The sequence below is a fragment of the Carlito syrichta genome, unplaced genomic scaffold, assembly GCF_000164805.1.
Source record: "Carlito syrichta isolate Samal-C Ts95f unplaced genomic scaffold, Tarsius_syrichta-2.0.1 Scaffold124511, whole genome shotgun sequence".
Lineage (NCBI taxonomy): Eukaryota > Metazoa > Chordata > Mammalia > Primates > Tarsiidae > Carlito > Carlito syrichta.
Genome location: NW_007068607.1, coordinates 183039 through 199954, shown reverse-complemented (window position 1 = coordinate 199954; position 16916 = coordinate 183039). Strand labels below are relative to the sequence as shown.

Here is a 16916-nt window from a genome sequence, read left to right as displayed (position 1 = left end):
TTGTTTATTTTTAGCTCCCAAATACCTCTTTGCTTCTTTCCTAGTCCACCTACTGAATAGCAGGAGGGAGGGAAATTTCCAAATTTTGAATTAAAGTAGTAATAATAGTCCAGTATGGTGAGTTTTAAAAATCCCTTTAGGTATAATGCTCAGTCTATCAGATGTTGCCTTTCCCCTACCAATAGAATCTGGATATTTGAGGAAGACTGATTTGTTTTTGTGAGGAGGTCCTTTGATTTTGGACCAGTTAATTTCATTGAAAGTTCTGTCACATCTTTAAGGAACTGAAAATTTCAATACTAGTTAAATGTATACTGAAAACAGGAACAGATAGAGAGTTTCTCAATTCATTTTAGGAAGCTAGCATGTATCTAGTATCCTTATCTACCAAGGATAAAACCTTTATACACAAAACTTACCACCAACTTTTTAATAAAACTTAAAAAATTTATCCTAGGAATGCAAGGGGGCTTCAATATTTAGGAAATGCATTAAGATAATGCACATTTATTTTGACTACTGGAGATGAAAACCATATTATCTCAGCAGAATCTGAAAGAAATCTCTCTGAATTCTTAAGCATTCAAAGGATGTCAGGGATATGAATAATAATTAATGAGGTTGATTTGATAAATATGTTTTGAGCCCTATACCCCATAGAGAATAAATTTTCCTTTCAAATGCCCATGAAATATTTATTAGGTCACAAAGAATGCCTCCATATATCCCAAGGCACAATTTTTCCAGTCCACATTCTCAGCAATAATAACAGGAAATGAATAGTGAAGGACACCAAAATTTCAGCTATTAGGAAAAAAAATACAGATTTTCATATTATCCTATCACAAGAAAGACATGACAATGAATATAGAAATTAGAAAAAACAAGGCTGAAAGAAAATCACTGTCTGGGACAGAGATTGGCAAATTATGGCCTGCAGCCTGTTTTTGTAAATAAAATTTTATTGTAGCACAAGCACACTCATTTTTTTCATGTATTGTCAATGGCTGCTTTTGTGCTATAAAAAGAGTTGAACAGTTGCCATGGAGACCATATGGCCCCCAGACCCTAAAATATTTGCTGTCTGGACCTTTGCAGAAAAGGTTTGCCCACCCTTGGACTAAAAAAACATATGCAACCCAATAGAAACTGGGCAAAGAATATTGTAGAGGCAGGGTCTGACTATGTTACCTAGTCTGGCATTGAACTCCTTGCCTCAAGCAATCCTCCCAAAGTGCAGGGATTATAGGCATGAGCAACTGCACCCAGCCAGCTTTTCTTGACAAAGTCTTGTTTCCAAACCAATTGTGTTGCTGCAAAAATCATGTTTTGAATCTCAAATATTAACTTTTTTCCCCGTCTTTTTTATATCACTGTTGGGAAAAGCGTATCCCCTACCTCTCTACTGTAGACCCTGGCAGATAGTTGGCTTGGACTGTCCAGGGTATGGTAGGTCACTTTCTGTGCAAATGCCAAAGAGAAAAGCACAGTAAAAGTTTTAACATATTACCTCCATTATGTATGAAATGGTCTGTATGTAAAGAATGTTCATCATAATGCTATTATAAGTGAAAAAGTAAAACTTACTAAATGTACAACAAGGAATTATTCCAGTAATAGTGTATCTATAAATAGTGTATCTATAAAATGGCATGGTAGCTTACGCCTATAATCCCAACACCTTGGGAGGCTGAAGTGAGAGGATTGCCTGAGTCCACTGGTTCAAGACCAGCCTGGGAAATTTGGTGAGACCTCATCTCTACAATAAATCAAGAAAAATTAGCCAGGCATGGTGGCACGTGCCTGTAGTTCCAGCTACTTGGAAGGCTGAGGCAGAAGGATGGCCTGAGCCCAACAGGACGAGGCTGCGGTGGCCGTGAACATGCCACTGCCCTCCAGCCTGGGTGACAGAGTGAGACTCCTACTCAATAAGTAAATAATAAATAAATAAATAAATAAATAAATACACAAAGTGTATATGCTTGGGAAAAGCCTGAATGCAGAGTCACAATAGTGTGGGCAATGAAGTCATCTGAGATGTGAGATGATGGGATTATTTTCTTTCTTTTGCTTGTCTTTCCATCCCCTCCACCCCTCAATATTTCCAACAATGAGCATGTTGCTTTCATAATACAGTATTTTCAAATCCTCTCCTTTGGTGCCCTCATTCTGAGTCACTTCCTCCCAAGTGACATCTCAGGGACACTGGCAAGTGTGAGAAATGGAGCCACAGCTGTACATTTCAATTATGGGAAATGTCTCGTGGGCAACTAACCGATAGTCTGTGTTCTTAACAACACTTTTGTGTTGAATTTGCACCAAAAGTACCAATAGTTGATGTGAGAAAATGTTTTTAGGCTTTTCCTTGGCATGTAAGCACACACTCGCGTGTGTTGGGAAAGACAGAGTGTAGATGAAAGTAGATATTTTGTTACGAGACCTTTTTTATCACGATCCACAAGAGAAAATACATTTTATATCTTGACACAAAGCACACACGATACTTAGACATAATTGACCAAAAGTTTTGTGTAACATTCTTTCTGTCACAGTATGCAGTATATTCTGATATTTCTATCCTATTCTTTAAAAAAAAAATCAGCCACATCTCACCAAACTGATTTCCCAAATCTCTAACAAAAGTTACATTCTGCAGCTTATGAGTAATTGTTTTCATAGGCATCAGTTAGATTGATTAACAGAAAGTTCATCACAAGTCAGTCAGGTGGGGCTGACCGGAGCAGAGTAGGTGGCCCCATCTCAAAGTATAGTACTCAGTGACTTGTTTGGGGTCTCTGTTGGTATCTAAAGAAGCTGGAGTGGAGACAAGAGTCAAAGACAAGCTTTATAAGCAGGAGGGAGGCTTGACTGTGACCCTCAACCGTAATAAGAGGGCAAGGCCTGAGGGCCTGGGTCAGGTTTAGAACTCCAGCCAGTCAGGGTGTGGTGCAAGACTAGGAAGAAGGAGAGGAAGCTCACGGAAGAAACTGGGGAGAGGAAAGAGAGGGCACAATAGCAGATGAACACAGGGTCTTTGACAGCAGAACTAATTGTGGGTCCCACTTATATGCACCCCAGGCTGCTAAACATATCCGTACCCTTCTAGGATTGGCTGGGGACCCAAGTGGGTCGCTGAGGACATCAATGACTTCAGCTGGGTGGGGCTAAGGAAAAGTAGGGACTGAAAGTTTTGTAATTTCCATCCTCAGAGCTGCTCTGCTCTTCCAGGATTAAAAAATTCCTGAGTGATGGTTCTAACTGCAAGCTTTCTTTTTCTCTTTTATTATGTTCTAATTTTTTGTGCAAAAGGAGGGACAGCGTAAATTTAATGTGGCCAACTTGATTCTTTCTGACTCTTGTTGTGCATGTGGCTAATGGAAAGAGCCTGTGTTTTCTAAGGAACTTAACCACAAGGAGGTTTGGAAACTCACATAAACAGAAAATAATGCATTGCAGAAAACAAGTCAGAATGAGATTTGGAGTCTTATTTTAATCCTATTTGCATATTAGACCCTTGGAAGTAATTGAACAGTAACCTGAGCGCAATGCCAGGTTCCATGCAGAATCCTACACTGGGAAGACCCAGTGAGTACAATGTCACAAAAATTTCTTAACTTCTTATCATGTTCCAAACACTGGAGAGAGCCTAGAAAAACAAAAATAAGTAAAAAAAAAAAAAACTCTGGATCTGCCTTCAGTAGTGACCTTATGGGACTAGTAGTGAGGAATGGTGGCTTTCCTTTCCCATGGTCTAGTGAACCCTTCTGTAAGACCAAGTCAGATGACAGTGTGGGAGGGCACTGACTCTTGGTTTCAAGTGGACTCCAGTGTGTTGAAAGAATCTTCAGGCAGAGAACTCTATAAGACTGTCTTCAAGCGAAATTCTTGGGAGGCTACTTGAATTCCAAATTTTGCTGAGATTTATACAGTGAAACAGAGGTACAAAATTCCAAGGAGGGCCCTGAACCCTTTGCACCATCCTGATACCAAGCTAGACTGTGGAATTCTTCAGGGCCTGGAGCTGCATTTGAGTTAAGACTTAACTAAGTAAAAATCAAAGACCTTTCACATCCACTTATTTCTAACACATGGCACTGTAACTGTCTGTGACTAAGGTTTGCCCAGCAATTACATGTTAAAAGCAATTCTGAAAAAGAAAATGAACAACAGTGTACAATATATTTGGGCTTGGAAGGAATTCTTTATTTCCACCTTGCAGCTTTGGTAATAGTGGCTGGGTGAGCCATACTACATGAAGATGCTATCAGGACTCTATAGCAAGGATTTAGGGTCATTAACTCTTAAACATACCGGCATGAGGAATTAGGTTTCTCTACACTTTGTAGGGTAGAGAGAACCGGGAATTGGATCCAGTCTGTGCCATTTCCCCACCCAACACCTGGTTTCTTCTGGCATTGATTTGATGTTCACGTCAGTCTTCAGGGTTGAGAAAAAACCAGGAGTCTAAACTACATTGTGTTGATTATTGTAGGAGTAACTACTCAAGCAATTTCCAAACTAGAAAATCAGTCACAAGGCCAAGTGCAGGTGAGACACGCATACTTCAACAGAAAGTTCAAACTAAGTCATAGACCCAACATATCTATTCTTATGGGAGAGGAACAGGAATCTGGTTGAGGTCCCAGAGGTCAGGGATAGGAAATCCAGCTGTGGTCAGCGAGTAGTGATGAGGCAAGAGGGTAGACTGTGGTACCAGGCAGGCGAGCCTCCTGCCACTGGAGATTTGGATTAAAGAAATATGAGCAGTACCCCTACCAAGCTTGCTGCTGTGCTAAAACCATAAGTAGCAGACACTGGGCCCTTTCCTCTTCCAAGGAGTAGTCTGATCTTGGGAAGGACAAAGCCTGCATATGTGGGTAAGGAAGGCTCAGTAATAAAGAGTAGAAGGAGTCCAAGGTGCAGTTCCAGATAGCCTTATACTTATTTGCTCCTTTAGTAGTAGAGACCCTTGGAATCCCAGAATAACCCAGAGAAGACAAAACCAGTTTGGCTCACAGAATCTAAGGTTATATTTTTACTGTTAATACTTGAGGAAGCAGGCAATGTACATCTCAAGTATGGCATGGCTCAAAGGCAGTATAATTTAGTCAAGGCTTAAATAGTTGCTTAAAGAATGATCACTTACATATTATGAAACAGCAAACCCCAACAGTGACAGGGAAGCTATTAGCAGAGATAGCATGGGAAGCCTGTTTATACCTCCTTGCCTTCATTTTTGTCTTAGGAGGGGTCTCATTTTATTTTATTTTTCTTGAGAAAATGCAGCATCTAACCATTAGCAAGAAAGTTTCTGATTGATCTAGACTTTTCCCTATACTCAAGGATATTTTAAAAATTTTCCTTGTACATCTAGCATCAATAGGTTAGGTGAATACCAAAATTGTATAAATTTTACATGTCAGTCAGGTAGGAGAATAGTGAAAATGAAATGTTTTAAGACAAAAGAAAGCATGATTTATCATTGGGTGATCCTGTTTAAGGACTAAAGAAATGCAAACTGAATGTGTCTATGAAGTAGAGTCAATCCTTGAGGATAAAGAAACAGCATCCAAAAAGTATTTACTTTAAACCCCTGCTCCTTAAGCAGAGAGTCATGAAGAGTCTCCCAATTCTAGTTCAAGTTCCTCTTTCACCAACATGCTGCCTTTCCTAGTATAATTTCCTCACTGCAGAAATTCTCTGCTGATGAGATCAGACATAGAATGAGAAGGTGTGGGATACCTCCCTAGTCATTTTACCCTACCCCTCAGTAACCAAAATTTCAGAGATTAATTGTACTGGTTGCATGGGCCAAAAAAATAGCATTGCATTTCAGAAGTGGGGACTGATGGCTGGTGTTTTAGGAAATGTCTTGATTGCAATGGAAAGGAGTTGTAGAATTCTGGATTGCAGCCAGGCTCGGTGGCTCAGCCTGTAATTTCACGCTTTGGGAGGCTGAGATGAGTGAATTGCCTGAGCCCACGGGTTCGAGACCCACCTGAGCAACTTGGTGAGACCTCATCTCTACAATAAAAATCAAAAATTAGCCGGGTGTGGTAGCGCGCACCTGTAGTTCCAGCTACTTGGAAGGCTGAGGTGGAAGGATTGCTGAAGCCCAGCAGGGCGAGCCTGCGGTGGCCGGAAGCAGCCACTGCACTCCAGTCTGGGTGGCAGAGTGAGATTCCAACTCAAAAAAAATAATAATAATAATTCTGGATTGCACTATGGCTTATAGCTAGTCATGCGGTGCCTCTTCTGAGGCACCTGGACAGCATTGGACCATATCTGCCAGACCCTCACAGGGGACTCTCAGGACCAGAGCATTCACCCCCTTGACTGAAGGAGAGCAGCCAGGAGCAGTCCATGCAATTTGAAATATACAAGTAAAGCTTGTCTAGGAAGATGGCCGGGTCTTCATGCAAGAGGATTTCTAAAGCTTTAAAATCCCAGGGCTAGGATGTGTAGTTTGGGTGCGCCCATGGGAGACTTCAGCTGCTGTTCAGCTCAGAGATCTATTATTGATGATTAGGTAGTCCCAGTCACCAAGGATCTATACTCTAAATTTAATGACCCATCTTTGAAGGCTCCTTAGTTTACATAGGATCACAAGACTTGGCTGGAGCCATCTGAGTCCCAAAGCCAGGGTATTTATCCAAGCCAAGGTGGCAAAAGATCAAGAGGTTTCCATAAGCAATTGAGGCTTCTCCTCTTCATGCCTTCTTTTTTTTCATCCATCAAACAGGTAGATTCTCAGGAGGTAAATTTCTTTAAGACCATCTGTAACCCAATACCAGAGGGTGCTGACAGAGAGATGTACACAGTACCCTAAGAGCATGAGGCAAGGGCAATGAGCCCTGTCTGTATTGGTCAGAAGCATGAGAGACTGAGCTGAGTATTGAAGAATGAGGAGGAGTTTGCCAGTATGAATAGTGAGTGTCCCAAGCAGATGGAATATGTATAAAGGCTGAGCAAGTGGAACTGAAAAGGGTTGCTTTTGGCAGGAGGAACCCCCAACGCCTCCTCACCACTTTCTCTAAGGGCTCCATGGTGCCTCCACATGAAACTACTTGCTCTTCGCCAGGTATAGCCTGTCTTGGCAGCTTCGGTGTTTTATGCCAAAGATGCTCTTTCTCCCCTTGCCTTCCTCACAAGTTTCTACCTGTCCTTCAAGATCCAGTTTAAAGACCACACCCCTTCCAAGCCTGCACAAGTAGAATGAGCCATTTTCTTTTCATTGTTCCAGATGCACAGATCTCGACTGCATCACGTGTCACCACATGCTGCACTTTAATTCTTCTGTCTTTCTCACTCAACTTTGAATTTTTGGAAGAGCACAGAATGGTGCTGGGTGATGTTATTTTTAATAGTTATTAAGAAATACAAAATTCCCAGGATTATTTTTCTATCACTGGTCATGCCTATTATCATCACAAATTATCCAAAGTAGGATTTGAGCCGGGCTCGGTGACTCAGCCTGTAATCCCACGCCTTTGGGAGGCTGAGGTGAGTGGATTGCCTGAGCCCGCGGGTTCAAGACCTGCCTGGGCAGCGAGACCTCATCTCTACAATAAATCAAAAAATCAGCCGGGCGTAGTAGCAACGCACACTTGTAGTTCCAGCTACTTGGAAGGCTGAGGCGGAAGGATCGACAGAGCCCAGCAGGTCGAGGCTGCAGTGGCCAGGAGCAGCCACTGCACTCCAGTGTGGGTGACAGACTGAGACTCCAACTCAAAAAAAAAAAATATCAAACAAAGTAAGGTTTGAGGTTAGCACATGAAAATATAATGTGCTGTAGTATAATTAATATTTCTCATAAGTGAAGAGGGATCCAGGATTGAATCCTATCTTTTCACTGTGTACAGTCTACTTTATGAGATTCTAGAACAATCTGTGTTCTTCAAAAAAGAACAAAGAATAATATAATGGGCACTCATGAGTTCTGCACATCAAATGAGCAAATGTTAACATAGTTTTCACACTTTTATTTTTTCAAGAAATAATGTGTATGAATATATTCACAGAAATTACCTACTGATGGATATACAGGTTATTTATATTTTTTTTTCTCTAACAAACAATGGAACAATGACCATCACTACAACAAAATCCTTCTGTACATTCCCTTATTTGCATGGGAGCGTATAAACCAAGAAACAGAGTTGCTGGTCATAGGAAATGCTTCTCTTTAACCTCATTATGTATTGCCAAGTTGCCCTCCAAAGTAGCTATTTCAATTTCCATATCTATCAGCAATGTATGAGCATTCCTATTTACCCATATTCTCACCAACACTTAGGATTGTCAGACATTTTAATTTTTGCCAATTTGAATGGTATGAAGTCGTATGTCACAATTGTTTAAATAAACATTTCTTTATTTACTAGAGGAGTTTAATTTTTTTCATATGCTTATTTACCACCCTTCAAGGACTTGCCTATTTTGATCCTTTGTCTATTTTTCTATTGTTTACCATTTTGATATTTACTTGTACCAGCTACTCACATATCCTAGACACTAATCTTTTGCCTCTTACATTTGTTGTGAACATCTCTCATTCTTTTCTTGTCTTTTGGCTAGTTTATGGTGTCTTTTTGTCATTCCAAAATTTAGACACATCAGGAAGTCAAAATTATCTCTTTCCTGAGAAACAATTTCTACTTTCTGTATCTGGTTTAAGAACCCCTTCACTGAATTGAGGACATACGTATCTATAATTCATACAACAGATTTAATGTTGTGCGTTTCTCATTCATTTTTTAATACTTCTAGGGTTACATCTGGTATGAAGTTCTGATCTGAATTTTTTCTCAGTTAGGAGCCCAATTTTCTCAGCATCATTTATTAAAGGGTTTAACCTCCCTCTTCCATAAAACAACCTCTTTCACTACATAGTCAGATCTCACATAGGTTGGCATTTGGGCTCCCTATTCTATCCCATTGACTCTACTATTATATCATGTGTCATGTGTTTAGGGTCATTAAGTCTGATAGGGCAAGCTCTTTTCTCCTTGTTCTTCCTTTTCAGAATTGCTCTAACTGCTTTAAAACTTTTAAATTTTATTTTTAAAATCAGTTTTTAAGTTTAAGGATTTTCCCATAATTGAAGTTAATAGATTAACTTAGGGAAAGTGGGACATCCTTGTGACATAGAGTTTTTCATTGCATGACCTAACCATATTGTACTACTTTTGTTCAGGTCAGACAAATATATCATTTCTGGATATGGAGCAGAGAAAAATAAATTATCCTTATAGAGGTAGAATATGTCCAACCCAAATGAGAATTCTTAGGAATATTGGACCATGAAAAGGAAGGCAAAAAAATCTTATTAAATGTCTATAATAGCCGGGCTTGGTGGCTCAGCCTGTAATCCCGCGCCTTTGGGATGCTGAGGTGAGTGGATTGTCTGAGCCCACGGTTCGAGACTCTCCTGGGCAGCTAGACCTCATCTCTACAATAAAATAAAAAAAAAATTAGCCGGGCGTGGTAGTGCGTGCCTGTAATTCCGGCAACTCGGAAGGCTGAGGCGGAAGGATCGCCGGAGCCCAGCAGGTCGAGGCTGCGGTGGCCGGGAGCAGCCACTGCACTCCAGTCTGGGCGACAGAGTGAGACTCCAACTCAAAAAAAAAAAAAAAAATCTATAATATAGTTTGAAACAAAGAAAAATAGCAGCAAATAATTTCCTTGAAGTTATTTGTAAATTGCGAGTACCTAAAAAATAATAGTAATCAGAAACCAGTGGAAAATGTTTGCAATATAAATGTCTAAGTAGAAGAAACAAACTCTAACCTCAGCAATTATTAGAATGGCAGGCAGAAATGCAGAGCTCAGCTGAAATAGAGTCTCTGGTGACGGAAGAAGGCATCACAGCTACAGAAAAGAGTGGGTTTCAATTAAAAAAAAAAAACTAACAGGAACCCACTGCAACAAACTGAGTACCAGCACTGTGGAAAATACTTATAAGCAGAATTAAAGCTATAGGAGATGGTTCAAGTGAAACAGAAGTCAAACTTGGAAATAAAGAAGCCCCTTTCTAAATCTAAAATCTGTGATTCCTCATGTCCTAGGGAAACAGTATCCCTCTTTTGTCGGTAGGAGGACCCCTTTTTAATATAACAAAGCCTGTATAGTTTTTCTTCTTTGTTTATTATGACTAATTACATTAGAATTTCTTAATTGTTAAACTATCAGCATCTTCCTGAAATAAACTCTACCAGTTTATTAATTATTATTATTTTGGATTCCTGCTGGATTAGTTTCGCTAATAGTTTAATTAGAGATTCTGCATCTGTTTTTACAAATGAAATTTGACTCTTGGGGTGTGGCATTTGCTTATCTTAGTTTATGCCAACTTCATTTGAATGAATTGGAATAGTTTTTCTTCCCCAATCAGAGAGATTGTTAACATAGCACAAAAATAACTGTTTCTCAAAGATGTGAAAATCACTTGTGAATCTTTTGGGGCCCAGGGCTTGTTTGTTTTTTTTCAGGGTTTGTTTGGGTTTGTGGAGTGGGCATAGTAGAAGGTAAAGTGAAGGAGTTATTTAATAAGAACTCTAACGGAGGTTTAAGTAGCCTTTAAAATAATTTCCAAGTTATATAGTTTGCAAATAATGAGTCTAGATAATGGCTAGATCAAATACCAAAATAACAGAATGTGAAGAGAAATAATACAAGGAAAAGACACATGAACACCGGAGTCAAGCAACATCTGCTTTTGTTTTCCCAGATCAGGAAGTGTGCTACACCACTGGAATGAAATCTATTACTTTGTGGAACAGTTGGCTCATAAATTCATCAGGTGAGAAATGATGCTTTTGTTCACTTGCAATTCTTGCCATGAGTAAAACCAGCCCATGTTTGTTATTCGACTAACTGCTAACTACTTTTGGGATGCTTTTTGATAATGGTAGTCTCTCATGTCTTGGACCAGAGACTGTTTACTTGGTTTTCATCCTTGCCACTTATTAGAGTAACTATGGGCTTCATGTTTTCAGGAGGAGCCAGATTTGATTATAAGACTAAAATATTTAATCTTCTCCCTCCCTTGTTGAATAATACATTCTTATAAAAGATCATTAAAATTGTTCTTGCACAGTGCCTCAGGCTGGAGAAATTGGCACATTCTAGCTGGACTCATGTGTAGGGTGTACAGGGTGTAGAATGACCAACTCATCCCGGTTTGCCCAGAATTTTCCCAATTTTAACAGTAAAAATCTCATGTCCTAGGAATCCTCTTTAGTCCTGACCAAGCCGTGACAGCTGGTCACCCTAGCTATGTGTCCTATTAAGAGAATCCTCTGAGCATGTCAGCACTGTTTTCCCAGGCAAGGCAGTGCAGTTTTGAACATAGTCACTGCAAATGTTGTGGGAGTCCTAGAGATACTGCTTTCCAGTAAGTACGGATGCTCACTAGGAAAGGAAAGGAGGTCATTGTGCCCTACTTGTGGACAGTCTTCTAGGGATAACACAACTGTGACAGCTTTCATGGATGTACTTGAAGCAAGATGTCAAGGCCTTTGATAAAATTGGTCCAATCATTGTAAATTCTGACACAGCTCCCCTTCATGCAAGATGGCCTCCGTAGGGTCCTCCAGTTGATATAAGTGACCAAGAAGTTCTTCTCTGAGTAAGATTTTTTGTTTCAGAGTACAGGTTATCTTCTGAGAGTCTTAGATAATAACAGACTTGTTCTTTCCAAATTCAGTTAATGGTCTCAACACATACCTCGCTGTCTAATTAGAGAAAAAGGGTTAGGAAGTAGCCTCTTTGCAATGCCAACAATGCCAAGGAACATCTACCCAAATGACTGGGAGAAAAACAAATGCTAAGAGGTGAAAGGGGAAAAAAGTACAGGGAAGGGAGAGAAACAAATATATGGGTGATGTTAAAAAAAATATTTAAGAGACTCATAGAAACTTCGAATTGAAAGGAACAGCTTTCCAAGCTATCATAGGAGGTATTCAATAACCCTCAACTTGCATAGTTCTGGTGAGAAATTGCTGCATTTTGAAGGAAACAATAGTTGGACAATTCCAGTTTTCATCAAAGTCTTTTTGTCATTAAGCCAAAATATCCTTTCCTGTACTTTCATCCACTGGTCCTTTGTAGTGAATAAAACAAATCTGCTTCCAGATCCTTGACACTATCTGCTCCATCTTCTTGCCTTCTCTTCCCTCTGAAGCAGAGGAGTCTAGTGGAATAGGCTTTGAAGTCAGGCACATGTGGATTAGAATCCAAGTTCCATTGTGCAACCATAGCAATTTACTTACCTTGACTGAAACCTAATTTACACGTGAGGCCTATAAAAGAAAACATGTGCAAACCAACTAGCCTAGCACCTGGCTTCAAGTGGGCATACAACATCTTTCTTTCCCAGTTCCCCCAGCAATTCCAGACTCTTCACTTTCTCAGAAGCAAAGAATGTTGGCGTGGAGAGGGAGGGGAAGGGGATCGAGAGAACGCTTAATTCAGTCTCCTTGCTTTATAGACAAAGAGACTGAGGACCAGGGGAGTTGACATGGCCTAATCCAGACCACAAGGCATTCTCCTCTGGTTGTCTCTTCTAGCCCTCTTTGGTGATGGACCCCCTTGAAGTGTGAGACCAAGACCTCCTTATTGTCATGCAAATTCCATGAGGCAGGGGCTGAATTCTCTTGACAGCTACAGCCCATGTACCCATAGTAGTGCCAGACACATAGTGCTTATCAGTCAGTATTATTGAATATGTGAGCAAATGGATGATTTTTATTTGTTTATTTATTGTAATAAATAGTCTAAGGCAACTGGTACTACAGGAAGTATATTTATTCAATAACAGTGACTGAAGCCAGCACAATGTATTATTTCTAATTTCAATGGGATTTATGATATTTCAAGTCCTTTGATTTGACTTTTTTCTGATCCTGTCCCATTTTTCTAATAATGATTCTAATGCTTCACCACTTTCCTTAAGCCTTCAACCTACACCTCACATTTGTCACTGTCAGCAAAAGACCTCACTGAGAATCCAGAGAGTAGCAGACAAGCTCCAATCTACTCTTAAAAGATACATATATGTCATACACATCAGTCTCTGAGATCCAAGTATTCCTCCTATTTAAAGCCAATCTCTCCATTTTAGTCCCATTTATTTCATTGTCTCCCATCTCCACCAGGTGTTTGTTTCTCTCTTATATGTTCCTCTACCTTTCTCCTGCTCCACAGTCTGCAGATATCAACTCATCTCTTCTGCCCTGGTCCCAAAAAAACAAGGACAAAGAATATCTTGATCATGCCTTCCTATATATAGATACGACCCTATTTCTTCACTGATTTCTCATTCATGTATCTTTAAAGAGTCACTGCCTCCTTATGCTTACTTCTTATTCATTTCTTAACCTGCCACCATCTGGCCCCACCCGCCACCTGCTTGCTCTTACCAGGGTCACTAAGGGATGTCCTACAGGACAAGTCCAGTGAGCCTCTTGCAATCCTTAGTCTGCTGCATAGAAGAGTTTCGTTGGATGCAGACTTATCCTTCCTTGAAACTCTCCTCCCATCTCTGGTTCTCATATCATTTCGCTGACCTTGGCTGGCCCTTCCAATGATGGTTCTGTATTGGGTTCACTTCCCTTCTTATTGATTACATGCTCTCTGAACAACTTTGCCCCTGTCAGTATGCTAATAACTCTAAAATTGTGCCACTTACCTAGACTTATATGCCAATGACTGCTTGGAGACCTACATATCCCACATTTCAAATTTTTCTTCCCAGAGCTGAACTTGATAGAAGGGGAGCAGCATAACACAATGGCTAAGAGCCCAAGGTCTAGAATTAGAACACTTGGTTTCAAGCCCCAGTTTTGCCACTTCCCCCTTGTGTAACCTTGGGGAAATTTCTTCATCTTTCTGGGCCTCGTTTCTTTCTGTGGAAAATAGGAATAATAATAGTACCAGTCTCACAGAGCAGTTCCAAGTGTAATGAGGCCATACATGGAAATCACTTACGATAATGGTGGCATATAGCAGGAACTTGATAAGGATAGCCATTATTATAGTACTAAACAATCATTATTATTGCTATTATTATCACTTAAGACATAGTGTCCTGCTGGCCTAGCACTGGTGAGGTAATATCAGGGAGCAAACCATCATGGACAGAAAACTGAGGTCCATTTCACACGAGCCCAATATCAATCCACCAGGTATTGTTTTGGCTCCTACCAAGTATTAAACACCATGCTAAGGGCTTACAAAGGTGCATCAGACATATGGTAATAAATTTAGACTTTGTCCTGGAGGTAGTAGGAGCCATTAGGGGTTTTATATCAGATAAGTGACAAGATTTATTTATTCGTTCATTTATTTATTATTTTTCTGGTCAGGGATCTCATTCTGTTGCCCAGGCTGGACTGTAGTGGTATGATCACAGCTCACCACATCCTCAAAATCCTCAAACTCCTGGGCTCGGTGATCCTTTCACCTCAGCCTCCCAAGTAGCTGGCTCTATAGGTGTGCATCACCATGCCTGGTTAATTTTTTACTTTTTTGGGAAGATGAGGTCTTGCTATGTTGCCTAGGATGGTCTTGAACTCCTGTACTCAAACGATCCTTCTACCTTGGCCTCCCAAAGTGCTAGGATTACAGATATAGGCCACTGTACCTGGCCACGATGTAATTTAAATTTTAGGAAAATAATTCTGGGAGCAGTGTGAAGAATGAATTGGAGCAAGATTAATGCTAGGCAGTCACCAGCAAAGAAACAATTGCCGTAGTCAGATAGTTGAGGTCAGGGTCCTATGCTAAGAGATGGGGGAGGGCAGGTTTCAAAAACATTTTGGGAAGTGGGAACTTTAAGGCTTGGAGCCAGATTGTGTGGGAGGTTACTGCATTGTAAAGAAATAGACTAGTGGTATCATAGTTGAACAAATTGGTCCCACAGGATGGCATTTCATTGCTGAATCCACTGTAGTCTGACAGTTCATCTTGCAGACTCAGAAACGTGCTTGCTTTTTAGCTGAGAGTGGTTCTGTCTCCTAGAACATGAATTGATGTTGACAGTGCTCCTGAGTGCTGCCATATAAAAACCATGCCAGTTTGCTTATTAATAATGAGAAGTATAACCACCAACTGGAATAGATATTCTTGTGTCCAGTCAGCATTTTCTCTCCTTATAGGAGAGCCTCCTTGGAAGCCAAGGAGAAATTAGAAGGCCATTCCTCTTTCAGAGCAAAAGTAGTTAACTGTATGATGTTAATGGCTGATGGCATCAAGCTGCAACTCTTCATTATAGAATAGAATATATAGACTACTGTGGGGACATGGTCAAATTTTGTCTATGTCCTCCTTTTATAGACACATGCATTTTATCTACTGGGGTTCCACCCTTTATAGATACATGCAGACCAGTCCCCTTCTAGAGGCATACTTCTTCAGACAGAACACAGGACAACGATGGAATTTATCTTTCTTAAAATCCACACTCACTGAGTGATTGTGTCTGGTCGGAAGCAGCCTCCAGACAGGCGCAGCAGGTTTTCTTCTTGGTTCACGCTTCAAGTCCACTACTGGCTAATCAACACCTGCAGCACCAGCCTTGGATGCCCCCCTGTGGGTTGTGAGTCTTCAGCTCTGGCAACCATGACAGAAAGGGAACAGCAGGGAGGAAGCCTAACGGGAATGTCATGCCATAGTCTTTCTGTCTGACCTCACTGAGCTTCTTTTTCTTTCCAGCCCACAGCTAAGAATGTCTTTTATTGTCTTCTCTACTCGAGGAACAACCTTAATGAAACTGACAGAAGACAGGTAAGGATACTTCTCATTCCTGTCATTAAATAATCCATTGCTTCCTGAGTGGCCCTGAGATTTGTTACATAGTGCTTTGACCTGTTGATCATTTTAATCTAATAAGTCCCTCTTTTAACCTAAGCCTTTAACTTTTTACATGGCGTTCTGCTAGTTTGCTCTATGGTGACTTTTAATAGAAATTCCTGATGTTGGTGAAATTTTATGAATGGCTAAATCACATTAAGATAAATTTTACGTCTGATTGTCGACTCAGTTGCTAACTTGGAACAAGATGTTAGCAAACCAACTTCTTGGGGGACTGTATTTTCTTCTATTTAAATTAGATTTATTTTGTGGATTAAAATTTCAGAGATATAATAAGTGCATGTGAGAAAGGTAAGAGCTTGAAATATTTTATCATTCGTAATTACCCAGGAAAGGAATAGAATGGGAGGGTTTATAGTACTGCAAAATTAATGGAAATTTGCATCAGGTGTAGAAGAATGTTGTTGCCATAAAAGGAATGGTTAGACCTAACTTAATAAAAATATTATTTGGAGTTTTATCACATTTTACTTGCAGATGAAAACTAGCAGTAACAGAGATATGTAGTCTATTCATAGTTAGGAAAGTATCCTGGGGAGTGGAGATGATCACTTTTCCCTGTTAATGACACTGTGCACTTTTAAATAATGATGTAGTCCATATGAGAGAAGCACCATGCAGGACACATGGGATTATTGGCAGACATATATGGACAAATTGGAAAAAGCAAAGGAAGAAGGGCAAGTACAGGGAGGGAAAGGAGACTTTATACTATAACATTCTATTATAACATATAGAGATGAGAATATAACTAACAGGATGGAGTAAGGTTTTCTGGTTCAAATCAGCAAATCTGAACTAGTCCCCATTTTTCTCCATGCCTTTATTTCCCATCTTTAACAAAAAGAGTGCTCTGTGCCATGTAGAAGTTTTCCATTTCTGTTACTCCTTCAACAGTAATTATATGTCTGTTATATGCATGCATGTCATTTGAGATGCACAAAAACCCCATTCAAAAAACAGGAGTTTTTTGATTCCTTATTAACAGAAGGAGGAACTGAGGCAGTCTCCCCTTCCTAAGGACACCAAGCAAAACTCAGGCC

The 16916-nt window shown here is 40.1% G+C and overlaps 1 protein-coding gene across 1 annotated transcript in view; it reads left to right on the top strand.

The window, feature by feature from the left end:
• Positions 1-227: 227 nt before the first annotated feature.
• The window catches only part of ANTXR1 (anthrax toxin receptor 1), a 169232-nt gene continuing 152543 nt past the window's right edge, over positions 228-16916 (top strand). The window contains exons 1-3 of the mRNA XM_021707778.1: positions 228-246; positions 10730-10801; positions 15715-15786. Coding sequence (XP_021563453.1) covers positions 15728-15786 — 59 coding nt within the window. The 5' untranslated portion in view covers positions 228-246; positions 10730-10801; positions 15715-15727. The remainder of the gene's footprint in view (positions 247-10729; positions 10802-15714; positions 15787-16916) is intronic.